The sequence below is a fragment of the Rhinatrema bivittatum genome, chromosome 11 (assembly GCF_901001135.1).
Source record: "Rhinatrema bivittatum chromosome 11, aRhiBiv1.1, whole genome shotgun sequence".
In the NCBI taxonomy this organism is placed as follows: domain Eukaryota; kingdom Metazoa; phylum Chordata; class Amphibia; order Gymnophiona; family Rhinatrematidae; genus Rhinatrema; species Rhinatrema bivittatum.
In genome coordinates, this window is record NC_042625.1 from 20,400,701 (window position 1) to 20,428,346 (window position 27,646).

General features: G+C 47.8%; 1 protein-coding gene across 2 annotated transcripts in view; it reads left to right on the forward strand.

Moving 5' to 3' along the window:
• The window catches only part of RSRC2 (arginine and serine rich coiled-coil 2), a 175,971-nt gene that overhangs the window by 24,612 nt on the left and 123,713 nt on the right, over window positions 1-27,646 (forward strand). For both annotated transcript variants that reach the window (XM_029571462.1, XM_029571461.1), the window contains exons 3-4: window positions 24,832-24,875; window positions 27,335-27,522. In XM_029571462.1, coding sequence (XP_029427322.1) covers window positions 24,832-24,875; window positions 27,335-27,522 — 232 coding nt within the window. The remainder of the gene's footprint in view (window positions 1-24,831; window positions 24,876-27,334; window positions 27,523-27,646) is intronic.

Consider the following 27,646-nt stretch of genomic DNA (forward strand, 5'->3'; position numbering starts at 1 on the left):
CCTGCCTGGTGGGGGAGAGAAGATTTTGGAGAGTCTGCTCAATCTGTATACTGTAATAATTCTGATTAATCCTGAAGAATGGTACAGATTTCCCATTAGTCCTTTTACGAAGTGTTATAAATTTACTAGCAAGTTTCCTAGTTCTCTGCTTGTTCCGGGGGATGTAGTAGAGTTAATTGGTTGAACGTTTTGTTAAAGTTTTTTATGCTTGGGTACTGTTTAATACTGAGGAGATGCAGATGGCACACCAGTTTAAGAAGCGGTGCCTGTGAAACTCTGTCTCCATTTGCTGGAAAGGAGGCAAAACCCAGGAGTTTGGACTGATCTGTGGTGGCACAGGAACGAAAATTAGTAGGTAAGAACCAATTTTCCTTTCTTCTGCTAGGCAGGCTGGTTCCTCTTTTTATTCAGGTTGGTAGCCTTGACTCTCAGGTGTGTATGCTATCTGATATTAAAAGGAAAGCTTGATTGCAAAATGTCTGCTTTATTTCTGAGGTTTTTAATTATCTGAGCCTGGTTTCAGGGACCTATGTGAATTTCCCCCCACCTGGGAAATACATAACAATAGTAAGGATACTTCATATTGGGGTGTGAAAAAGGACTAGATGCAGAATCTTTAGTAAGATTCTCTAAGGTCACTTTATGGAGGAAACAATATTTCCCTTCAATCTTCTCCTTCCACTGGAGACGGTTGAGATGAAGGCACAACCCACAAATCTCGTGGTGGGCAGTAATCAGTTCTGACTAGTTGCAAGGTAGTGTTTCTAAATATCAATCCACAGCATCATTTTTGCCAGTAAAGAGTGATGGTGATGGGAGTAGGAAGCAAAATGTGCCCTACAGCTGTTCATGCTGCATTGCACCCTGCACTATAGCCAGCAGAGCCTTTTTTCTAACTTTATCCCCTGCACTATGCCCCCTTCCCCCCCACCCCCCCAGTTGGGGTAGATTCCAAATTGATGTCAGACTGGAGTCAGTGTCTCTTCTGCTCTCAGGCCCCATCTCCTATACAGAAGCCAGGAGGGTTGACAGGGCACTTGCAGGGTCTAAGTGGAGCAGATGCTAAATCAGTCTCATGCCAGCTTATTTAACATTCAGCGGTAGTTGCTCCCCACCCAGAGATTGAGCCTTGGAACCAGCCCCACCTGGGAATAAAAGTCTGCAGGGTAGGGATATGTATTGTAGTACAATTTGTATGGCAGGTGGAGGAGGAAGGGATTTCTTATTTTTTATTTATATTTCACCTTTCAGATACTTCAGTGAATTACATTCAGATACTGTAGATATTTCTCATCCCCCAGAGCTGGTGGCTGACTTGTGGGGAGGGAAATATAAAAGGGTGTTGGGGTCATTTTTTGTTACTTTGGCTGAGGATGTATGTGGTGGTTAGGATCACCCGGACACAGACTAGTTTTGAAGGCCACAGGCCAAACTTGAGTGAACTCATATTTACTGTTTTGCACTGTGAAATGCTTACGAGCAGGCCAAGATTGTTTATTTTAGTTACTCCAGTAGATCTGTGATGAGAAAGCAAGCAATTAACTTATACTAAAGCCTGCGAGAGTGTGAAGGCAACACAGCTGTGAGGGAGGGAACCTGCCTGCTTTTCCCAAGCATTTAGTGTATAAGGAGTAATAGCGAGAGAAAGAGGGAGAACGCACTTCTGGATGTGATCGCACAGGCTAATCCTTTGGAAACGTAAGCTTTTTATATATATGTAGCAATTGTTATCTACCATTACTACTTCTGTATGATCTGATTTTTTTGTTCTATCCTCCTGTTGCTCAAATAAACCTACTTTCCCTGTACGTACTCGGATCAGTCCAGACAGTGGGTTGAGGCTCCTGTCTAGCAGATGGAGATAGAGAAATACTGAAGGGATGCAGGGTGAGCACTGTCCTGATATAGGATACCCTATCTCCAGCAGATGCAGATGGCAGACCATGCGGCTCCCCTCTAGTCAGCTAGATTGTTTGGGAAAGTCTTTCTCCCTCGTTCTGTCTTATTTGGATCAAGCAAGTACTTAATTTCTAATTCCAGTTTAAAAAAAAAAGATCTTAAAGTTTTCATTTCTTGTAGGGAGCAACAGTGTTTGTCCCTTGCTCTTACTGGGTGCCTAGGGGGCTTTGCTCCTTGAGATCCTCAGCCTAGCACCCTACCCGGTGTCCTGCCTGGCTAGGGGTGAAACTGGTGGTCCAGTCCCTCCCCCGTGCAGACCCAGAGACGAAGCATACCTCTGGTCTGCTGCAGAGAAGTTCATTCCTCTGCTTCTTCAACTTTACCAAAAAGTTAAAAACAAAAAACTTCCACCGGGGGAAAGAGCGGGTAGCTGAACTTTCACATCCCTGCTCTCAGCCAGGCACTGGCAATTCTTGCCATCTCGCATGCAGCAGATCTGCATCTCTCCCTCTATGCCTCGATCGGCCTTTTGCCTCGCGTGTTGAGAGCCTGCCTCGGAGGGCACAGCTCCTCTGCACTGGAGAGATCAGCTGGTTGTTCCCTGCCCGGCAGACGCGCTGCAAGGACTGCCTCGTTCCTGCAAACCGCAGGAACGGTGGCCATTTTTTTGCTCCAAACCTCGCTGACTATTCTGAGCCTGATGGGAGCAGGGATCCGATTTCCCACACACACACACTCTGATTTAAGCCCTGTGGACCCCCCAGATGCCAGTTCTGACCCAGGCAAATCTCCAGGGCTTTTTTTTCAGCTGATTTTGTTCTCATGCATAAGACTTATGTTCCCTGTACGTACCCGGATCAGTCCATACACCTGGGTTGTGACTCCGCACCAGCAGATGGAGACAGAGCAAAACTTGTCGGGCTTCCCTACATATAGTAAGGTGCCACCCACAGCCCCTCAGTCTTACTCTGTCTCCAGCAGATGGGGCAGGATCACCTACAGCCTCTGGGATCCCTGGGTGGCGTTGGTAGTCAGGGATTCGGTTGAATGGTGACAGGTTTTAAAGAAAAAAAAAAATTAAAAAAAATAAAAAGGAACAAGAAGAAGTTGGGATAAGGAAGATTTCTCGGAAGACTCCCTCGGCCTGGAAGCCTCCCAGGGGGGTTGGAAGGTTCTGAGGGGACCATCCCCCCCCTGGTTGAGGCCGCTGCTGAGGGTCGAGGACCCGGCCTTCCTCAGGCAGCAGCGTTGGGGGTGACACCGGGGAGCCCGGTTCACTCGCCCCCGGTGAAGCAGGAGCTCAGGACCAGGGACAGCGGCAAGTAAAAAAAAAAAAAAAAATACGAAGTACTTGGTTTGTTTTTGGCCTCGCCGACTCTCCGTTCTTCGGTGTTTCCGTCGCGGTTCGGGGCGTTTGATTAATTTTAATTGATTTTTACTTTCTGCAGTTTGGTGCTCCGGTAGGGCGGCGGATGCCGCAGGGTTCTTCTTGCCGTGCGTGCGGCTCGGCGCGCGATGGCATATGTCCAAATTGTGTTTCGGGTGGCGAGGGGCCGTCTCGGCCGGCGCAATCGCCGCCGCGCGCAGCCCTGCACGGGGAAGGCAGCTCTGATCCGTTCCCGCTTAGCGCGGGAACGGCGGCCATTTTGGGGGCAGTTCGGGAGGCCACGCGGAAGGCTTCCGGTAATGGCGGCATGCCTCCCGCGCTTTCCCCGCAGCAGCGGCCCCCCAGGGGGGTGCAGCATCTCCAGTGGGGGATAGTGGAGAAGGGTCAGAGGCTTCCTTTTCTTCTGATTTTGTGCTTCTCCTGCGCAAGGTGCTAAAATATGAGATCCAGACGAAAGGCGGGTAAGGTGTTGGGCTCAGATGGTCAGCCGGGCTCCCGGAAGAGGAAAGCTGGGGATAGGTCCAAGAGAACCTCGGACCCGCCTAGGGGGAAGCATCCTGTGCGGGGTATCCCTCAGGACACGGACAGTGAATCTACGTCGTTGGCTGAAGCGGATCCACCTGTAGAGCCCCTGGGGGGGGGGCCGACGGGCTGGATGCAGAGGGGCCAGGACAGCCCGGTATCGGCAAGGGAACGCCGGCGGTGGATGGTGATGATCCAAAGGTAGTCCGCTTGTTCCGAAAGGAGGAACTAGCACCGCTTATTCCGGCCATCCTTCAGGAACTTGGGGTGGAGGCTCCGCTGGTGGAATCCCGGCCAGGGGCCAAAATGGATCCGGTGCTGTTGGGCCTCACGGGTCCGGCAGTGGCCTTCCCGTTCCACTTCTCGGCATCGGACATTCTATTCCGGGAATGGGACACCCCGGAGTTGGGCCTGAAAGTGAGCAAAGCTATGGATAGGCTGTATCCACTGCCAGAGGACGTGCTGGAGCTTCTCCGCCTTCCCAGAGTGGACGCAGCGGTATCGGCAGTAACGAAGAGGTCCACGATCCCTGTCACAGGGGCCACAGCGCTCAAGGATATCCAAGATAGGAAGCTGGAGCTGCAGCTTAAGAAGGTTTTTGAGGTTTCGGCTCTGGGGGTCTGCGCGGCTATTTGTAGTAATTTTGCCCTGCGTGCGGGGTTGCGCTGGGCCCAGGTACTTCAGGCCAATGCAGGTCTCTCGGAAGAGGAGTCTGCACAGGCGGATCATCTGGAAGCGGTGATCGCGTACAGTGCAGATGCTCTCTATGACCTGCTGCGCACGTCGGCCAGGGCCATGGTCTCAGCAGTTTCTGCACACCGGCTCCTTTGGCTTCGTAATTGGGCGGCGGATGGGTCTTCTAAGGCTCACCTTGGGGCGCTACCGTTTAAAGGAAAGTTATTGTTTGGTAAACAGCTAGATGACCTGATGCAGTCACTCGGAGGAAACAAGGCTTTTAGGCTGCCTGAGGACAGGCCCAGGTCTCGCACTTCTTTCTCCAATAGGCCCCGGTTTCAGGGCAGTAGAAGGTCGCGGCTGCAGAGATCGTCAGGGTCTTCTTACAGGTCCGGCTCCTCCAGGTCGTCTTCGTGGCCTCAGTCCTTTCAGGGGAAAAAGTTTGGGAGGCAAAAGTTTGGGAGGCAAAGTGGACCCTCGTCGGGGACGGAGGCCAAGGCCTCCTAATGAAATGCGGACGGTCCATTCCTCACGGCAGATCCCGTCGGTCGTGCCAAACGTAGGAGCCAGGCTGGCATTTTTTTCCGAGGAATGGGCCAAAATAACATCGGACCAATGGGTCCTCAGCGTGATAAGTCAAGGTTACGCCTTAGATTTTGCACGAATTCCCGCAGACAAGTTTCTCGTGTCCCCTTGCAAGGGCCAAGTCAAGCGCGTAGCGGTGCGGGAAACTCTTCGGTGGCTGGAGGGCCTGGGCGCAATAACCCCCGTGCCGCCGGGGCAGCAACAAAAGGGCCGATACTCCATTTACTTCATCGTACCAAAAAAAAGCGGGCACGTTCAGACCAATTTTAGACTTGAAAGGAGTGAACAAGTGTCTTCGCATTCCACGTTTCAAAATGGAGACGATCCGATCGGTGGTAGCCTCGGTTCGGCCAGGCGAATTTTTGGCTTCGTTGGACCTCACAGAAGCTTACTTTCATATAGGCATTCAGCCGTTCTATCAGAGGTTCCTCAGGTTTTGCATTCTGGGCCGGCAATACCAGTTCAGAGCTCTTCCCTTCGGTTTCGCCACTGCTCCCCGCACATTTACCAAGGTGATGGTAGTGGTGGCAGCCCAGCTCCGGAGGGAGGGGTTTCTGGTGCACCCCTGCTTGGACGATTGGCTCATTCGGGCCAAGTCCGAGATAGTGTCGGCAGGCGGTCGACAGTCCTACAGCTGTTGCGCTCCCTCGGATGGGTGGTCAATCTCGCCAAGAGTCGTTTGGTCCCCACCCAGTCCTTGGAGTATCTGGGGGCGTTGTTCAACACGAAACTGGGCACGGTGTCTCTCTCCAAGGAGCATGTCTGTAAGCTTCAGAGTCAAGTGAGACGTTTAATGTCCCTACGGCTGCCTCTGGTGTGCGATTATCTGATGGTTTTAGGCTCTATGGCATCAACGCTAGCTTTGGTTCCCTGGGCCTTCGCTCATCTACGTCCGTTGCAATCTGCTTTGCTCTCCCGTTGGAAGCCGGTGTCTGAAGAGTTTCACCTCCCGTTCACGGACAAGGCGAGGGCCAGTCTTCACTGGTGGCTCAATCCCGACCATCTGACGTGCGGAATTTCACTGCTCATGCCCAACTGGACTGTGGTCACGACGGACGCCAGTCTCTCTGGCTGGGGAGCGGTCTGTCTGGGACGCTCGGTTCAGGGACGGTGGTCCAGGGCTCAGTCACGGTGGTCCATCAATCGCCTGGAGACCAGGGCGGTAACACTAGCGCTGCAATCGTTCCTCCCGCTGATCCGGGCGAAAGCGGTCAGAGTGTTGTCGGACAATGCAACGACCATGGCGTACATCAATCGCCAAGGAGGGATAAGAAGCCAGCTAGTGGCGGAGGAGGCGCAACGCTTGATGGGCTGGGCGGAGCAGAATCTCAGCAATATTGCGGCGTCTCACATCGCCGGAGTCGACAATGTCCAGGCGGACTTCCTCAGCCGACGACATCTGGATCCAGGAGAATGGGAACTGGCGGAGGATGTGTATCTCCTCATCTGCAAGAGGTGGGGACCGCCACACATGGATCTGATGGCCACCGCTCAGAACACGAAGGCGCCGCGCTTTTACAGCCGGCGGAGAGAGCGAGGAGCCGAAGGCGTCGACGCCCTGGTGCTTCCCTGGCCCACAGACGTGTTGCTGTATGTGTTCCCTCCTTGGCCCCTGATAGGCAAGGTCCTTCGGCGGATAGAGTTGCATCTGGCGGACGTGATTTGGTAGCGCTGGATTGGCCACGGAGGCCCTGGTTTGCGGATCTACTCCACTTAGCAGTGGAACCTCCTCTGCGTTTTCAGGGGTCCGCGGCTCTTTTTCGTCAAGGCCCCGTTTGTTTGGAGGACGCGGATCACTTCTGATACGGTAATAGCCACCTTGTTGAGCTCGAGGAAACAGTTTACGTCCCTAGCCTATGTTCGGGTTTGGACGGTGTTTGAGGACTGGTGTAGGAATCGTAGGGTAGATCCTATGTTAGCGTCCGTATCCGATGTCCTCGCTTTTCTTCAGACGGGTCTTTCGAAAGGACTCTCTTGTAGTACCCTTCGGGTCCAGGTAGCGGCACTCGATTGTCTTAGGGGTAAGGTGCACGAGGTGCCCCTGGCACTTCACCCGGATGTAGCTCGTTTTCTTCGGGGGGCTAAGCATTTACGTCCTCCGTTGCGTCACCCTTGTCCGTCCTGGAATCTCAATTGGGTACTTTCTGCCTTGTGTTCGTCGCCATTTGAGCCGATAAAGCGGGCGACGCTAAAGGATCTTACTCTAAAGGCGGTCTTCCTCGTAGCAATAGCGTCGGCGAGACAAGTTTCGGAGTTACAGGCTCTGTCATGTAGGGAGCCGTACTTACGGATCTCTGATTCAGGGGTATCTTTAAGGATGGTTCCCTCCTTTTTGCTGAAGGTGGTTTTGGCGTTTCATTTAAATCAGTCAGTGGAGCTTCCCGCTTTTCCTGAAGGAGAGAGATCGGAGACGGGGACTAAAGATTTACGGAAACTCGATGTTCGTAGGGTTCTCCTTCGTTACCTGGAGGTTACAAACCCTTTCCGAGTCTCAGACCACCTCTTTGTTTTGTGTTCCGGCCCAAAGAGGGGTGGTGCAGCTTCCCAGACCACGATTGCGTGTTGGCTCAAGGAGGCCATTTCTTCGGCGTATATTCTACGGGGGAAGCCTGTTCCCGTGGGCCTTCGGGCTCACTCAACGAGATCACACGCCGCTTCTTGGGCGGAATCCTCTCAGGTGTCGCCCCAGGAAATTTGCAGGGCGGCGACTTGGAAGTCGTTGCACACTTCTACTAGACATTATCGGCTGGATGTCCAGGCTGCGGATTCGGGGGGTTTTGGAGAGAGAGTACTCCGAGCGGGACTCTCTGGTTCCCACCCTCAGTAATTGGCTCTGGTACATCCCAGGTGTCTGGACTGATCCGGGTACGTACAGGGAAAGGAAAATTAGTTTCTTACCTGATAATTTTCGATCCTGTAGTACCACGGATCAGTCCAGGAGCCCGCCCGAGAAGTCTGTGTTGTCGGTAGTGTTTGTTCTGAAGTAACGGAGAGTCCGCTCGGTGGATTCAATTGTTAATATTGGTTATAATTCGGTTGTCCTCTGGTTATGGACGTTCTGTTTCAGCTGGGGGTTTTTGAATCGGCCCTAGTCAGGGCGGTCTAGTTAGATAGTCTGGTGGTTCAATTTTGCTTTGACAGTACGTAAGACTGAGGGGCTGTGGGTGGCACCTTACTATATGTAGGGAAGCACAACAAGTTTTGCTCTGTCTCCATCTGCTGGTGCGGAGTCACAATTCAGGTGTCTGGACTGATCCGTGGTACTACAGGAATGAAAATTATCAGGTGGTAAACTCATTTTCCTTTGCCAGCCTTCTACAACAGGATAACCCACCAGATCCTCAGCTGCCTGCCTGCCCTCCTCCTGCCAAGGTCCCTAGATCGGCTGCAGCGCAGAGGCCCAAGACACCAGACTCAAGGGACGAACCGGGTTCAGGTCGTCCCAGGGGTTCCAGTCCCTCCGGCCCCCACTAATCCGCCTGCTCCAATACCGGACCCTGACCCGGATGCCAATGTCCTCGTTCTGAATCCACCAATAGAGGGGGACAACCCCAGGGTGTTGCGTCTCTTCCAGCGTGAAGAGCTGGATCCGCTTATACCCCATGTTCTGGCCGAGTTGGGCTTAGATGCCCCTCCAGAGTGCAACGCGTCTGCCGTAGCTTCTAGCAATGTTGACCCAGTCCTCGCTGGCCTGAGGGCACCCCCGCGCACCTTCCCTTTCCATCCGATGCTAATGCAGTTACTGCTCCATAAATGGGAGACACCAAAAGCTGGTTTGCGTGTGGGCAGAGCCATGGACAAGCTGTACCCGCTTTCAGACCAGTGTCTGGATATGCTCCGGGTCCCTAAGGTGGACGCCTCGGTCTCCGCTGTCATGAAGCGCACTACTATCCCAGTCGTGGGGGCGAATGCGTTGAAAGATCTTCAGGATCGCAAATTGGAGGTGATCCTCATAAGGATTTTTGAGGTCCTAGCGCTCGGGGTCCGGGCGACAGTCTGTAGCAGTCTCATGCAGCGGGCAAGCCTTAGGTGGATTCAGCAACTACTCAGCACCCAGGACCTCCCGTCTGCAGAGGCGGAACAGGCAGAGCAGCTGGAAGGCGCCATTGCGTATGGGGCGGATGCCCTCTACGATCTTCTCAGGGTGCAGGCCAGAGCTCTGGTTTCGGCGGTGTCCGCTAGTCGTCTCCTTTGGCTTTGTAATTGGGCAGCGGACTCCTCTTCTAAATCACAGTTGGGCACTCTCCCATTCAAGGGTAAGTTGCGCTTCGGGGAGGACCTGGAGCAGCTTATTAAATCTCTTGGGGACAATAAGGTGCATAAGCTGCCAGAGGACCGCCCTCGGCAGTCCAAATACTTTTTTCCTTTGAGCGCTCGGTTCAGGGGTCAGCGCAGGAACCAATAGGCCGAGAGGGGCTGCCCAAAGACCCGCCTCCACTAGATCCCAGTCTTGGTCTCATTCCTTTCATGGCCGATGGCCGTTCCGGGATATGCACCCTTCAGGTTCCACCTCAAAGGCCGGCCCATTCCTCCGCTCCTGTCTTAGGTGGACATCTGTCTCTTTTTTTTTCTCGAGGAATGGGCCAACATCACGTCGGATTAGTGGGTCCTCGATGTGATCGCCAACGGCTACGCGTTAGACTTTGCTCGGGAACTCCCCGACCGCTTTCTAATCTCTCCCTGCGGCTCTCGGAAGCGTCCAGTGGTGTTCCAGTCTCTGGACAGGCTACAGGAGCTCAGGGCCATAGTCCCTGTACCCCTGGAGGAACAGGGATCCAGCCAGTATTCCATCTACTTCATCGTGCCCAAAAAGGACAGCTCCTTCGACCGATCCTGGACCTCAAGAGGGTCAACCGAGCTCCTCCTAGTGCCCCATTTTCGGACGAAGACCCTGCGATCGGTCATAGCGGCGATTCGCTCAGGCGAATTTCTGCCCTCTCTCGGCTTAACAGAGGCTTACCTGCATATCCCAATCCGCCAAGACCATCAGAAGTTTCTCTGCTTCGCCATTCTGGGACACCACTTCCAGTTCTGGGCGCTTCCGTTCGGTCTGGCCACCGCGCCGCGTACGTTCACCAAGGTCATGAGAGTAGTGGCAGCCTCCCTTCGGGAGGGAGTCCTGGTCCACCCTTACCTGGACGACTGGCTCATCCGGGCCAAGTTGGAGAACTGCTGCAGCGGTCGACAGGGTCGTGACTTTTCTCTCCTCCCTCGGGTGGATTGTCAACTTCTCCAAGAGTCACCTCAAGCTCTCCCAGGTCCTGGAATTTCTAGGAGCCCGTTTCGACACCCGCGTGAGCAAAGTCCTACTGCCCGTGCACTGGGCGCGCAAGCTCATGAACCAGGTACAACATCTCATCTCTTTCGGTATCCACGGCCTGGGACTATCTCCAGGTCCTGGGCTCCATGGCTTCCACCGTAGATCCGGTTCCTTGGGCTTTTGCGCATATGCGTCCTCTACAGAAAGCATTGCTGTCCCGCTGGAAGCTGGTCTTGCAGGAGTTCCAAACACCCCTACCGCTCTCAGACTCTACCATTGCCAGCATGCAGCGATGGCTTTCACTCGCCCATCTCTTGAAAGGAGTGCCTTTGGAGACACCCCAGTGGATCGTTGTAATGACGGATGCCAGCCTCTCCAGCTGAGGAGCAGTGTGTCAGTACCAGTCTACACAAGGACGGTGGTCTCCTGTGCAATCCCGATGGCACATCAAGCATCTGGAAGCCCGAGCTGTCCGTCTGGCACTCAAGACATTCCTGCCCTTGCTCCGTCACAAAGCAGTGCGGGTCCTCTCCGACAATGCCACCACAGTAGCTTACATCAATTGCCAGGGTGGCACCAGGAGTCGTCTGGTGGGTCTGGAGGCCAGCAAGCTGCTCTCCTGGGGGGAGAGACACCTGAGTCATCTGGCAGCTTCCCACATTGCGGGGATGGAGAATGTGCAAGCGGACTTCCTCAGCAGACAACACCTAGACCCCGGAGGGTGGGAGTTGTCCGAGGCGATGAATCTTCTGGTGCGCAAGTGGGGGAGTTCCTCACCTCGACCTGATGGCTACCCTGAACAACATAAAGGCTCCCAGATTCTTCAGCCACAGACGGGAGCACTGCTCGGCAGGGGTGGATGCCCTGGTTCTTCCCTGGCCTCACGACGTTCTTCTCTATGTGTTCCCACCTTGGCCTCTGGTGGGAAAGGTACTCAAAAGGATAGAACTCCACAAGGGGCCGGTCATTCTCATAGCGCCGGAATGGTCTCTGAGACCGTGGTTCGCAGACCTGGTGAACCTCGCAAACGATGGTCCTCTTCACCACAGTCACCTCCTAAACCTGCCTCCGCCAAGGAACAGTATTTTTCGATCAGGCGGATCGTTTTTGTCCAGCGGCCTGGCTTTTGAGCGGCAGCATCTGAGAAAGAAAGGGTATAAGGAGGAAGTTATCTCCACTCTCTTGCGGGCACGGAAGACCTCTACCTCTCTCGCTTATGTCCGCGTATGGAGAGTGTTTGAGAATGCATGTCCAGAGTCCAGCGCGCAATGCTCCGGTCTCTCAGGTCCTTTCCTTCCTGCATTCTGGTCTCTCCAAGATTTGTCTTTCAATTCTCTGCGGGTGCAAGTTTCGGCCCTTATCGTATCGATGGTTTCGTGGTGGTGACTCATCCGGATATCATTTGCTTCCTTAAAGGGGCCAAACATTTCAACCCACCTGTCCGGCCTACTTGTCCGTCCTACTTGTCCGTCCTGGAGCTTCAATTTGGTGCTTCAAGCCCTTTGCAAGGTGCTTTTTGAAACTTTCTGGCCGTCCACGCTTAAAGACCTCACTCTTAAGATCGTACTTTTGGTCTCTATTTGCTCGGCCAGGAGAGTGTCTGAGCTCCAAGCCTTGTCTTGTCGGGAGCCCTTTCTCCGCTTTTCTGGCTCAGGTGTTTCCCTCAAGACGGTGCCATCCTTTCTTCCAAAGGTCGTTTCTTCTTTTCACGTCAATCAGTCAGTGGAGCTTCCTGCCTTTTCTCCTGAAGACATTGCACGCACGCCTGACGGCGTCTTGATGTAAAGAGAGTCCTACTCCAATACTTACAGATTACTATCGAATTTCGCATCTCTGATCATCTTTGTCCTAAGGAGCGGCCCAAATAGAGGTAACAAGGCCTCTAAGGTTACCATTGCTCGCTGGCTGAAGGCCATTGCGTCGGCTTATATCTGTTGTGGCCGGTCGGTTCCGGAGGGTTTGAAGGCCCATTCTTTGCGTGCACAATCTACTTCTTGGGCGGAAAGTCAGTCGGTCTCTCCTCAGGAAATCTGCAAGGCGGCTACTTGGAAGTCTCTGCTTACTTTTACTCGTCATTATCGCCTCGACGTCCAGGCGCCAGTGTTTGGCTCCTTCCGCAGGCAGGTGCCTCGAGCGGGTTTGTCTCGATCCCACCCTCTTTAGGGAAGCTTTGATACATCCCACTGTCTGGGCTGATCCGGGTACATACAGGGAAAGGAAAATTGGTTCTTAACCTGCTAATTTTCGTTGCAGCAGTACCACGGATCAGTCCAGACTCCTGCCCGGGCTGTGGTTTCCTTTTGATTCGTCTGCTCGAAGGTTTGTTTCCTTTTTTGTTTGGTTCTTATCCAGTTGTATCCAGTTACTTCCTATCAGAACTTCAGGGCACCAGAAGTCTTTCTCCACTGGACATATATGTAAGAGTGGTTCTTTCACGTGTTGATGGTTCACATTACATGTTGGTTGTTACTTGATTGATCTTCTACTGGTTAACTTTATCTTTCCTTGCTTTGATAACGTTTGTACTGAAGGGATGCAGGGTGAGCACCGTCCTGATATAGGATACCCTTTAGTTTTTTTCTCTGTCTCCATCTGCTGGACTGGAGGCTCAACCCACTGTCTGGACTGATCCGTGGTACTACAGGAATGAAAATTAGCAGGTAAAAACCAATTTTCCTTTCCCTAAGTACCTGAAACTGTGATGTACTGAATTAGTGTGTGTGGGGCTGTTCCTGGGTTAAAGCTCCCAAGTGTAATCCCAGTAATTGTGTGTGCTTATTAGGTAAACCCCCAAAATAGTCCTGTGTGCACGCAAGCAATAAGTCTCTCAGGTAGCCCCCAGTGTAAACCTCAGTGAGATTAAGGTCCTCCCCCCCCCCGATCAGAGCCCTTTGGCGGATTGCCAGTGTACATGGTCTGAACGCAGAACAGAGGGAATGTTTTTCTTTGTTTTAAATGATCAACTGGTAACTGGATGGGGAGGGAGTTTTTTCATGATCAACTTGTATGGCTGGGAGAGAGAGAGAAGGCTCTCTCTTTTAAGACTTTTTTTTTTATTTTTTTTTTATTTTTCCTAAACTGGCTAGTTAGCTTAAAATGAGACGGACCAGTTGCTGGACTAACCCATAAGATTAAAGCGTGTGGAGAGGAGGAATTGTATTCTCCTAGGAAAAGCAGGAATGTAGTCCTCACAGATGAGTGACATCAAATGGAGCCCAGTACGGAAAAACCTTTGTCAAAGTTTCTAGAACTTTGACTGGCACACTGAGCATGCCCAGCATGCCCCTATCCACGCATCCAAGCGGTGTCCCTCTTAATTCTCTTTTTTTCCACAATGTAGTTACCACGCAGTGGTGGAACTCTGCTCTTAGTTAATCTTTTTCAAAGTATTTTCCTGGTCGTTTGTCAACGTTAGTAGTGCTGACTCCCTCTTCTTTGGTCAGTACTGTCCAGCGTGTTATAGGTGTTTAAATTTTTCTCTTTGTGCGGTCAATTCCTGGCGAGTTGCCTCTTGGTGACCGATGGCCATCGACCGTTCGCCAGCTATTTTTCATGGTCCACTTGAGGTCTGTATCCTCTGGGCATTGTACAATATCAGAGGGTGCCATCTGTGTGATCAGATGACCCCCAAAGGCAGTTGTGCCTGGCTGGATAAGATGGAAAAGCTTTTTGCCAGAAAGCCTGATCCATTTACTTTGGCATCGAGGCCGTCGACACCTAGAGGCCAAGGGGAGCTGTTAAATACTCCATCCCTCTCTACTCCTCTGACAGGTCCCTCTCGTGAGAGAGGAGCCAGTGACAGGCAGTCTCTGGTGCTGTCACACTCAAGGACGTCAGGATCTTCACCTTCCTCAGCTCCGTGGAAAGACCGGGCTGAGCACCGAAGTAAGTCTTGCAAGCATAATCACAGGTTGCTGTCGGCACATGAGTCTGGGACCAGTGTGGCATTGATGGCCACACTGCCACCACCGAAGTGACCCCATGAAGAAGAGGCACCATCCTCTATCAGACTCAGGAGTCCAAGGTGTTCCCCACCAGTTGTGGTGCTGGGCACAGAGCCTCCTCGTGGCTCCTCGCAAGCTCTAACTCTGCTGCTTCCTCCTCCATCCGTCTTAACTACAGTGGACTTTCAGGAGGAGTTGGACCGCAGGGTTCTGCAGGTGGTGCTCCAAGCCTCTAGGGGTATCAAGCTGCCTTCGACACCGGTCCCCATGCCGATGCCAGAGCCTCCACCGTCTCTCTTGGCACCACTGTTTAGTGTCTAGATGTCCTTCTGGGTGTACTTCCGATGCAACTGTGCCCAGGGAATCATTGGTTCCCCAGCAGCCACTGGTTGTGTCCCCCCCCCCCCCCCCCCCCCCCCCCCAAAACTATTCCCATTATTGGGTCCTCCAAGGAGGAAGAATCCTCGTGGCTGACTGTGCCCTCGGGGCCCTTAGTGCTGCAGCCAGGTTTGCCCGATTCCCATTCCCAGGCCATTGGGGATCTTGTTGTCGCTGATGCCCATGGTGCCCTTGATGCCAAAACAGAGGCTTGGGCAGGAACCATCCGCCGGATGAAAGGTGTTGGAGGCCCTCCGAGGATCTTTCCTTTGTGGGCTCTGTCCGGGCTATGGCCGAGGCCATCCAGCTCCTCACTGAAGAGGACACTCGGCACAAAATGCTGGAGGTCTTCCAGTTTGTTGATGCTCCAAAGGAGATAGTGGCTTTCCCAGTCCAAGAGATCTTCAAGGAACTTCTCTTTAGAATCTAGAAGCACCCCATGTCCGTTCCTCTGTTCAGTTGGAAGGCGGATGCTATTTATTTACCTGGTGCAACAAGCCTTGGGCTTTGAGAGGCGCTACTTCCTGCACCAGTCTGTGGTGGTGGAGTCTGCCCTCAAGAAGGCCCAGTACTCTCGCACCCATGCCTCTGTCTCGCCAGGTTGCGATCACAGGACCTCAGATGCCCTGGGTAGGAAAGTCTTTCAGGGTGCTATGCTCATCGCCCGTGTGGGGTCCTATCAACTGTAAATAACCCAATACGACCGGAACCTGTAGAAACAGGCCCAGGAATTGTCTTAGCGCCTGCTCCAGCAGCAGCAGCAGGACACTTTCATGTTGGTAGTGCAGCAAGGCCTGGAGGCGGGCAAACACAAGGTGCGGTCCACATAAGATGTTTTTGAAACAGTGAGGGGTGGCGGCAGCAGGCATTTGTGCCCGCAAAATGGCTTGTCTTCATGCCTCGGACCTTCGACCGGAGGTCCAGGAGAAACTGGCGGATTTACCCTACACACAGGAAAATCTCTTCAGAGATTGTTAGGGATGCGGTGGCCCAGTTAAGACCACCACGAGACCCTGAAACACCTCTCAGCGAGTACCTCAGATCTGCCGTCCTCAATCAGGAAATCCTCACGACGGCTCCAGGAAGTCCTTTTACCGCCATGTCACGTGCCAGTTCTTGGGGTCACTCATGTCAACAGCAGACCCCCAGGCCTCAACCCCCACTATAGGGTTTTGACTATGGGCGAGGGAGCATGTGCCAGATTGCCGTACCCTCGGGGGTCGGCTACGTCTATTTGCGGACCTCTGGCCCAGCATTACATCGGACATTTAAAACTAATCGGAGAAAGTTCTTTTTTACTCAACGCACAATTAAACTCTGGAATTTGTTGCCAGAGAATGTGGTTAGTGCAGTTAGTACAGCTGTGTTTAAAAAAGGATTGGATAAGTTCTTGGAGGAGAAGTCCATTACCTGCTATTAAGTTCACTTAGAGAATAGCCACTGCCATTAGCAATGGTTACATGGAATAGACTTAGTTTTTGGGTACTTGCCAGGTTCTTATGGCCTGGATTACCCAAAAACTAAGTCTATTCCATGTTACCATTGCTAATGGCAGTGGCTATTCTCTAAGTGAACTTAATAGCAGGTGATGGACTTCTCCTCCAAGAACTTATCCAATCCTTTTTTAAACACAGCTATACTAACTGCACTAACCACATCCTCTGGCAACAAATTCCAGAGTTTAATTGTGCGTTGAGTAAAAAAGAACTTTCTCCGATTAGTTTTAAATGTGCCCCATGATAACTTCATGGAGTGCCCCCTAGTCTTTCTACTATCCGAAAGAGTAAATAACCAATTCAAATCTACCCGTTCTAGACCTCTCATGATTTTAAACACCTCTATCATATCCCTCCTCAGCCGTCTCTTCTCTAAGCTGAACAGCCCTAACCTCTTAAGTCTTTTCTCATAGGGGAGCTGTTCCATTCCCTTTATCAATTTGTTAGCCGTTCTCTGTACCTTCTCCATCGCAATTATATCTTTTTTGAGATGCGGCGACCAGAATTGTAAACAGTATTCAAGGTGCGGTCTCACCATGGAGCGATACAGAGGCATTATGACATTTTCCGTTTTATTCACCATTCCCTTTCTAATAATTCCCATCATTGCTTACTTTTTTTGACTGCCGCAGCACACTGAACCAACTATTTCAATGTGTTATCCACTATGACGCCTAGATCTTTCTTGGGTTGTAGCACCTAATATGGAACCCAACATTGTGTAATTATAGCTTGGGTTATTTTTCCCTATATGCATTACCTTGCACTTATCCATATTAAATTTCATCTGCCATTTGGATGCCCAATTTTCCAGTCTCACAAGATCTTCCTGCAATTTATCACAATCTGCTTGTGATTTAACTACTCTGAACAATTTTGTGTCATCTGCAAATTTGATTATCTCACTCGTCTTATTTCTTTCCAGAACATTTATAAATATATTGAAAAGTAAGGGTCCCAGTACAGATCCCTGAGGCACTCCACTGTCCACTCCCTTCCACTGAGAAAATTGTCCATTTAATCCTACTCTCTGTTTCCTGTCTTTTAGCCAGTTTACAATCCACGAAAGGACATCGCCACTTATCCCATGACTTTTTACTTTTCCTAGAAGCCTCTCATGAGGAACTTTGTCAAATGCCTTCTGAAAATCCAAGTATACTACATCTACCGGTTCACCTTTATCTACATGTTTATTAACTCCTTCAAAAAAGTGAAGCAGATTTGTGAGGCAAGACTTGCCCTGAGTAAAGCCATGCTGACTTTGTTCCATTAAACCATGTCTTTCTATATGTTCTGTGATTTTGATGTTTAGAACACTTTCCACTATTTTTCCTGACACTGAAGTAAGGCTAACCGGTCTGTAGTTTCCCGGATCACCCCTGGAGCCCTTTTTAAATATTGGGGTTACATTAGCTATCCTCCAGTCTTCAGGTACAATGGATGATTTTAATGATAGGTTACAAATTTTTACTAATAGGTCTGAAATTTCATTTTTTAGTTCCTTCAGAACTCTGGGGTGTATACCATCCGGTCCAGGTGATTTACTACTCTTCAGTTTGTCAATCAGGCCTACCACATCTTCTAGGTTCACCGTGATTTGAGTCAGTCCATCTGAATCATTACCCATGAAAACCTTCTCCATTACGGGTGCCTCCCCAACATCTTCTTCAGTAAACACCGAAGCAAAGAAATCATTTTAATCTTTCCGCGATGGCCTTATCTTCTCTAAGTGCCCCTTTAACCCCTCGATCATCTAACGGTCTAACTGACTCCCTCACAGGCTTTCTGCTTCGGGTATATTTTAAAAAGTTTTTACTGTGAGTTTTTGCCTCTACAGCCAACTTCTTTTCAAATTCTCTCTTAGCCTGTCTTATCAATGTCTTACATTTAACTTGCCAAAGTTTATGCTTTATCCTATTTTCTTCTGTTGGATCCTTCTTCCAATTTTTGAATGAAGAACTTTTGGCTAAAATAGCTTCTTTCACTTCCCTCTTTAACCATGCCGGTAATCGTTTTGCCTTCTTTCCACCTTTCTTAATGTGTCGAATACATCTAGACTGGTTCTAGAATGGTATTTTTTAACAATAACCACGCCTCTTGGACATTTTTTACTTTTGTAGCTATTCCTTTCATTTTTTTTCTAACAATTTTTCTCATTTTATCAAAGTTTCCCTTTTGAAAGTTTAGCACGAGAGCCTTGGATTTGCACACTGTTCCTCTTCCAGTCATTAAATCAAATTTGATCATATTATGATCACTATTGCCAAGCGGCCCCACCACCGTTACCTCTCTCACCAAGTCCTGTGCTCCACTGAGAATTAGATCTAAAATTGCTCCCTCTCTCGTCGGTTCCTGAACCAATTGCTCCATAAAGCTATCATTTATTCCATCCAGGAGCGTTATCTCTCTAGCGTGTCCCGATGATACATTTACCCAGTCAATATTGGGGTAATTGAAGTCTCACAAAACGCTGGTGCAGGATAAATGTTAAATCACCATTTAGTGATGTGCTTTAATAGATTCCAAAATCACAAAGTGAGAATGTTTATATCGGCAACTCCATAGCTTCAAAATCAAACCATGTAAAAGAGGTCCCCCGACACGGACCCGTGTTTCGCCAGGCTGCGTCGGGGGGGACCAGGGTACAGTCAAATCTAAATGTAAAAACAAATCTATATTAGAATGGTGATAATGGTGGCTACATAGTAAGAAACGTAACAAACATGTACATACCTTTAAACAGATACCCGGAGCGCGCAGGCTCTCACAGGTGTCAGCTATTTAAACATAGAAAACGGCGCGAATGCAGCGACTCACGTGAGAACTGTGAAAGGTAACAGGTGTCAGCGGATCCGTCCCGTTAATGTCCCCATGGCAACCTAGTAAAACAGGTTCCATTCAATCTCCTTGTTCAGACCTTGCGGAGCCACTGTATTTAATGTAAAAATCCACTTCTGCTCACGGCGCCCGAGGAACATAGAGAAGTCACCACCCCGAGCCGGGCGTGAAACCACCTCAATAACCGTGAAGCTGAAATCAGAAATAGAGTGGCCGCAATCGATCCAATGGGAGACCAGGGGTTCATCTACTCTATGTAGGCGGATGTTCGAACAATGTTCAATCATGCGGGTTTTTAACATCCGTGTTGTTTTACCTACATAGAGTAGAGGGCAAGGACATTTAACAATATATACCACGCCTTTGGTGAGACAGTCAGAAGTAGAACGGAGTTTAAACAGTTGCCCAGTAGTGGGATGCGTAAACCCGACCATTTGTTCAGTATGTCTGCACATAGTACAATGCCCACATGGGCCATGTCCCCCCGGTCTTTCGGGTAGAGCGTCATATGAGTAGGAATGCACTAGTCTATCCCTTAAGTTCCGACCACGCTTATATGTGAAGCGCAGGGAACTATGTAAAAGTTCTGTCAGTGCTAAGGCAGACCAATGTCGTCTCATCATGGACGCAATAGCGCTCCCCATAATCGAGAAAGGAAGTATACAGTTGTTAGACTCATCTGTAGAGCTGGCCCCTGGACTGAATAACCAATCACGGTTGGCGTACAGAGCCCTTTTGTAGGCTCTCTTGATCACCCTGTATGGATAGCCGCGCTCCAAGAAGCGACTAAACATAATATGGGCTTGTGTCAAATATTCAGGGCGGGTAGAGCACAAGCGGCGGAGCCGTAAAAATTGTCCCGTCGGGATGTTGTCCCGCAGGGGTCGTGGATGGCAGCTCTGATATTGTAGAAGTGTATTGCGGTCAGTGTCCTTGCGGTAAAGTGTAGTTACAAAACCCTGCGCCTCTGCTGTGATCATGGTATCCAAAAATGCAATAGACCTAGGATGTATACTAAAATTGAACTGAATGTGCGAACTTAAAGAGTTTAACCAGTCCAGAAAGCAAAAGAACTGGACGTCGGTGCCCCTCCAGATGACTAAGACGTCGTCTATGTATCGACGCCACATATAAATAAAAGAAAACCACTCGGAAGGGTAGATGTACTGACATTCAAACTGGTCCATGAACAGACAGGCCAAACTGGGGGCCATGGTGGCCCCCATGGCTGTCCCTTTTATCTGTTGATAAAATAAATTCTGAAACTGAAAAAAATTATTGGTCAGGGCCAGTTCAGATAACCTAGCTAGAAATTGAGTGGAAATACGATGGGGGCGTGGCCGTTTTTCCAGGGTATTAAAGATCACCTGAAGGGCCTCGTGCTGTGGGATATTGGAATATAGGGACACCACGTCTAATGTGACCAGGAAGAAAGGTGCATCAGGAGGGACCAGCTCAGACAAGATGGTAATCAAATGCATTGAGTCCCGTATATACGATTGAATTTGTGACACAAATGGTTTAAGAAAGAGGCCACGCCCCCATCGTATTTCCACTCAATTTCTAGCTAGGTTATCTGAACTGGCCCTGACCAATAATTTTTTTCAGTTTCTACTATGTAGCCACCATTATCACCATTCTAATATAGATTTGTTTTTACATTTAGATTTGACTGTACCCTGGTCCCCCCCGACGCAGCCTGGCGAAACACGGGTCCGTGTCGGGGGACCTCTTTTACATGGTTTGATTTTGAAGCTATGGAGTTGCCGATATAAACATTCTCACTTTGTGATTTTGGAATCTATTAAAGTACATCACTAAATGGTGATTTAACATTTATCCTGCACCAGCGTTTTGTGTGACTTACCTATGTGTATGGTTGCTGCTTCTTCTTTTGCATCTGGTAATTGAAGTCTCCCATTATTACCGCACTACCAATTTGGTTAGCTTCCCTAATTTCTCTTAGCATTTCACGGTCTGTCTCACCATCCTGACCAGGTGGACGGTAGTATACCCCTATCACTATAGTCTTCCCCGACACACAAGGGATTTCTACCCATAAAGATTCAATTTTGTATTTAGTTTCATGCAGGATGTTTATCCTGTTGGACTCTATGCCATCCCGGACATAAAGTGCCACACCTCGTCCCGGGTGCTCCTCTCTGTCATTGCGATATAATTTGTACCCCGGTATAGCACTGTCCCATTGGTTATCCTCTTTGCACTATGTCTCTGAGATGCCAATTAAGTCTGTCATCATTCACTGCTATACATTCTAATTCTCCCATCTTACTTCTTAGACTTCTGGCATTAGCATACAAACATTTCAAAGTTTTTTTTTTGTTTTGTATTTTCATTCTGCTTTTTAATTGATAGGGATAAGTTAGAATTTTTTAGCTCAGATGAGTTTTTAGTTACAGGCACTTGGACTATTTTTCTAATTATTGGAACCTCACTGTCGGGATGCCCTAAATCTAATGCATCATTAGTATCCTTTGAAGATACCTCTCTCCGAACCATGCGCTGCTGAGCGACTGTCTGCTTTCCCCTTTGTTCTAGTTTAAAAGCTGCTCTATCTCCTTTTTAAAGGTTAGTACCAGCAGTCTGGTTCCACCCTGGTTAAGGTGGAGCCCATCCCTTTGGAAGAGAGTCCCCCTTCCCTGTAAGTGCTGAGCCCAGGTAAGTTAAAACGAGAAGAGGATTCCTCTGATTCAGAGACGGGGAAGGGCTTCGGTAAGTCTTTCCTCCGTCTCCTTGCTCGGCGCACCATACTGATGACATTCCCAATCCCATCTGGGCAAGGGAAGGTGGCTTCCGAGGGGGTTGAGCAGCCCCCTGATGGGCTAGGCCCCACTTCAGGCTCTGTGAACATACCACATGGCAGGCCGTGGTGGCGCCATTTTGTGCATGGTTTTGTGCATCGTTGCCATTGCCCCCCATAAACCATCTGTTTTCGTGGTGCGGTTCAGCTCTGCCCACACGCTGTGCGCCTAACATCTTGCACATCTGCGCGCATTTGTTCGCGCTTAGAGGAGCTTATACTTACATGCATCGCTGATTATGGCTCCAGCAGCAAAGAAGCACAAGCGACACTCCATTTGTGCTGCCTGCCATATTAGGGCTGCACAATCTGACCTGGAGTCCTTCCTGTGTCAGCACTGTGAGGAGGCCCAGGGAGGGATGAACTCCCAGAACTTTTCCAAGCCCAGTTCCTCCCATTCAGAAGATGGGTCAGCCACGATCTTATCTGGTTGCACTCTAGATCTGAGTAATCCTGGGACTGCATCCACCTCTGGAGAGGGCAATTCAGCTGCACCGATCCCACTTCCTCCTGGGCTAGGTATGGACTCGGTGGCCTTTCCTTGGGTAGAAATTTTTCAAGGCCTGCAAGCCTTCGTACAAGTGTAGTCTGTCTCTTCTGCCCCTGTCCAGACCGAACCCCAGCCGGGAAGGCCTCGCTTTCTCAGCCCTATCAGCATGCCTCGAGACATGCCTTGTCTCATCAAGAGTATCTCTGACTGGGACCCAGACACCATGGACGATGAAGGGGATGCATACTCATTGTAGGTTGGGGAAATCCCTCCAGGCTTGGAACCATATTGGACCATGTTACGGTTTTTCCATAGGGATGAATTGCTGGCCTTTGTTTCCCAGAACCTGAGGACTGGAAGTTACTGGCACGGACTCTGACGGAACCAAAGAAGAGCCCCCATCTGGTGTCATTACGGAAAGCCTCTTGCTATTTCCTGATGCTGGAAGCCATCCAGGATTTGAATTGACCTGGAATGAGCTGTCATTCCAGTCAGCTCAGCTTATTATACTCATCTTTTATATATGATGATCCAGACGTCTTTGATATCACCCTCCTGGCAATCTTCACGGCGTTCCAGTCAGCCGAGCTGGAAGACAGAAAACAAGACTGCTTGGAATGCAAGAAAACGAGGAGTTAGTTGCAACCCCTGAAGGAGTATTTCTCCAAAATGCTGCAGTGTCGGGTGTTGAAGACAGCATGGGAGTTTAAAGACTTCACATGCGAAAGCTTTTGAGCGAATGTGGTCCAAGTATCTGTTTAAGGAATTAATATACAGCCCGCAGATAAGTGTATTTTTTAACAAGGTTCAACATAATTTCAGTGAAAAAAAGTTTTCTATATAAATTTAGTGAAATGACTGCTTAAAGAGTGATATCTCAAGTGACTGATTAATTCGTTTTAAGCACAGAAAAGTTTGTGTTGGGTTGCCAGATAAGGAATACAAGGTTAACCCAGTGCTTTATGATGCTTGCTTGGATGCATGTATGATTTAAATAGTCCACGCGTAAGCAATAAGTGAGAGAAATCTATGCATCCATCAAATAGAAGTATAGAAATGAGTGGCAGGTAGAAAAATTTGAATCTCTTAAGTAAAAAAAATCAGATTTCTTGAGACATGTGATCCATCTTTTAGTATATGTTACATTAGTGTATTATATTTGGTTTTTGGTACTAGCAGTTTTGGCAAAATATGGTCTTTTACCTAATCCAGGGCTTCTCAAACTGTGGGTTGGGACCCCAAATGAGTCTCAGAACCTTCAGCTCGGATCACAATTGCCTCAAATAGTTGAATTCTTCTCATTCTGCCAGCAGCAATATTAGTGGAAGTCAGCATGAGACCTATGAGACAGCTTGCAGTGTCCTTTCCCTTATGAGTTTCTGTGGTAACAGGAAGTCTTACATGAGAAGAGAGGAGCCACTACAGAGCGTGTAAACTTGCACTGACCTGCTAATGCTTCTGCAGCTTGCAGAATACCACCAGGTCTATGACTAGCCATGAGGGGAAAGGAGATAGTGTGCATGGGCTGGTAGGGATCTTCACTGCTCCTCTTCTCACCCACCACTGATTCTACCCAAGAGAAAATGTTGCTCCTGTCCTTTCTTCCCACCACTTGTCATTAATCTTTGGCCTGGGGTTCCAAACAAAGGCAAACTTTAGCGTCCCCAGTACTTTGCATTTAATCTGGAAAACAATTATCTTCAGGAGATGTTGCTGCACTCCCCATTAACTGTTATAAGCTCATCTGATTCCTGTGCAGGGCTCCTCTACATATTCATCACTCCTACATAATTGGCCTTACGACTCATCCTTTGGGCTCCTGCCCCTCCCGATGCAGCCCATGTGGCGAAACACGGTCCGTATCGAGGGACCAAAAATCTGTTCTCTTCAAGCAACTGTGAATAAACAATGAATATGTTAAAATTAATTTAAGTTTTTTTGATTGAGCTCTGTAAGACAAGGTTCCATGAAAGTAACTAGCACTATATTACCTACTACTGTAGAAAGCTAGGGATGAAATCTCAGTTGAGTGTGAAGGAAGGGTTGTAGGGGAGAGGAGAGGGGATTGGGGGGGGGGGGGGGGAATGAAAAAGGATCAGTTGGGAGTAGAAGGGCTTGGGATGAGAGGATCACCTGGGGAGATGTGAAAAGAGCTGGAGGGGAGGGGTAAATTTTGAGAGAGATCAGCTGGTGAGGATGAACATTTAGGGAGGGGGGATCAGCTGGAATGCAAGGAAGATGAGTGGAGTGATAGGGACTTGTGCCCACTGATACTTTGTTTTGGTTTTCTTTTGGATCATGGGAATTTTCAAGTGCTAAACTTGGGTCATATTGGCTAAAAGTTTGGGTAGCCCTGATTTAAACATTTCAGCTGCTCCTGGATGGTTTGAATAAACAGGATTATACTGTCGTCATACATGGTACAAGTTTACATGCATGTAATTTAATGTGTGCGCGTGTGTACGTGTGCATGTGTCTGTGTATATATTTGTGTGTGTATATATTTATATATATTTTTTTTTTTAAATCCCCTTAGATAATGAAGGAAAAAAACACAGGAGCCGGAGCAGGAGCAAAGAGGTAATTAATTCTTTGTAGAGTTTAGGTAATTTAAGGGTTTTAAACACTTCTAAAGTATCTGATAGAATTACTTATGTAAGAATGTAAATGGTAAGTACTCAAACATACTGGATATACCCAAAATCCTAAGCAATCAATTACTGTATCATAGGAATGCTTGATTGAGTTCATCACTAAGTGCTTTCAAAAACATTTCAATTTTTAGTGTAGAACAAACCCCATTTAAATATCTTGACTCATAATTTAAGGTTCTCAATTTAACCATATAATTGGCAACTATTGAAAAATACCTTTGAGTGAGAAAATTGAGGTGAATACCAGCCAAAAAGCATTTTATGCTGGCTTTTTTTCCCTCCACAACATGTTTTCTAATACCATTTTTTCCATTTGCCTTTCTCTTTGAGAGAGTTTTTTCTTACCCTTTAGATGTCCTGCAGATTCCCCATTGCATACTAAAGGCTGTTAAAAGCAGTGATCGGTGGAAATTTCACTGGGGACTGTAGAAATGAGCTGGTCATGGTGGTGGCACATCTTTGAAACAACTTTTTAAAATGATTAGTTGTATCCCAGTGTTTTTCTATATAAGGGGCTCAATGGTCCATATCCTTGCAAATGCAGAATTTAAATATTCCCGGTTTTTCTGTTTCTGAATGCACTTTATTTTTATGCAATCATTCAAAATTTCATGAGGAAGTAAAATTGGTATTTTTGGTGATTATCACAGTGTAACTTAGGAGGATTTTTGTGAAAATTGACTATTTTGCTTAGATCACATGATAACATTTCTATAATAAATCATACTCAGCGTGCTAATGCACGAAGAGACTGAACTGAAGACGCTGCAGACTCAGATAGCAAAATTATAAGCCTACTTCATTTTAAGGTAACTATCAGTCATTCAAACTCCTATTTGCCTTATGAAAATAAATTGTTCTAGGTTTTTAGTAGGTGTATGTTTTGGAAGCTTTTGGAGTCAAGTCAGCAATTTAATGAATGTTTAGGAAAGTTTTTTTTCTTGTAGTTTTAATTTTGTTCTAAGATTGTGCATTTCATGAGCTTTTGCTGATTACTTTTTAAGTACCCTCCTAGTAGATTATCAGTTTCTCTTTATACTTGAGCAGCTTACTTGAAGGATGTGTTGAGCATGCACAGATGCACAAAAATATTGATTTTGTTTTCACAGAGTCAGTTTCAAAGTGTTTGCATCTTGTTAGCTTCCAAACGAAAGAATAAATTGTCAGATTTGACATGTTAAAATTTGTAAATAAAAGCAACTACCACCTATAACTAAAGTAAAACAAAGTTGGTGTTTCATGGAGATTTGCATAGTTTGGTAGGTTGGTGGCTATTTTCCCTGGCTAGATTTATATGGATCGTTTGTTTAGTTTACAGTGGATCCAGGTTGTTGGGGTCAGTTTCTTCAGTCTTGCTTATTTTCATAGTCCCATTGCTCTCTTTCAGTTATTGCATATGTACTGTGTTCCAACTTTTTATATTTTAAGGAGAGCTGATTATTAGTTTTGACTGAATTCACATCATAAGACTGGATAAATTCCCCCTGACATAGATACCTAATTTATATATCTCTCAAAAATATGCAGGGATATGAATTGAAAGTTAGTATAATTGTAGTGGCACACTAGGTAGCCTGATTCATGATAGCTTTTCTTCCATTCTGTGCATGACAAAAAAAATTAGTGAATATTTATAAACAGATTCATTCCCTATCGATTTAAAGAAAAGGATATTACAAAACATTTAGAGAAACTCAAGTCCATTTTATTTAGACAGGCTTATATATAATATATTCTGGACTTTTGTTTTTGTATGGTTTTTAATTTGGTTACTTTGCTGTTTCCTCCCTTTTTTTAATCTTTCAGTTGGTGTGGTATGGATTTTTTCTTTTTTTTAAATAAAGAGATCTGACTCATGTAGCTTTGTGATTGGTATATCATTGTTGCTACTTTTGTATTATAAAGTATGCTATAATTATAATGAACTCCTGTTAAAGTACACAGTTTATCATTTATATTTTATCAATTTTAAGAGTGCTACACTAGACCTTTTATAATTGGATCACTTGGCGTTCATAGGTTCACCTTACAAGAACTCACGTCATCCTTTTGTAAGAGGTATTTTTTATACATTAAGATCTTCAAATCCACAGTTTCATCTGTTTTTGTAGGTGATAAGAATGGACAGTTACCCTTATATAAATAGCAGGTGCTTCCTGGTGTGTTGTGGTATTTGACATCTGGGTGTGTTCTAACATTTTAATTTTAAGTGCGTGCAACTTCAGCATTGGGTAAATGATGTTGTGAAGCATGAGCAGCATTGATGAGAGCCTTACTCCTAAGGTTACTAATGTTACTTCACAACATATTTTAATCTCTTGATACCCATACTAACTCTTTTTGTTGCACTATTTTCCTGAAAGAGCCAACTTCTTCTTAAAACAGGCAAGAAGACATGAATCAAAAGACAAATCCTTTAAAAAGCACAAGTCTGAGGACCATAATGACAAAGACTATTCTGACAAAGGAAGAGAGAGATTGAACTCATCTGAAAATGGAGAGGACAGACATAGACGGAAAGAGAAAAAATCATCAAGAGGCAGAAGTTATTCACGATCTCGATCCCGTGACAGGTTGGCATCATGCTATAAGATGTACATACAAGCGTTTTCTTCCAGTCTAAATGGAAGCATAAAATGAAGTTTTTCAAAATTAGTACTTTAAATATCAATAGTAGTCACTCTGCTTTGAGTTTGC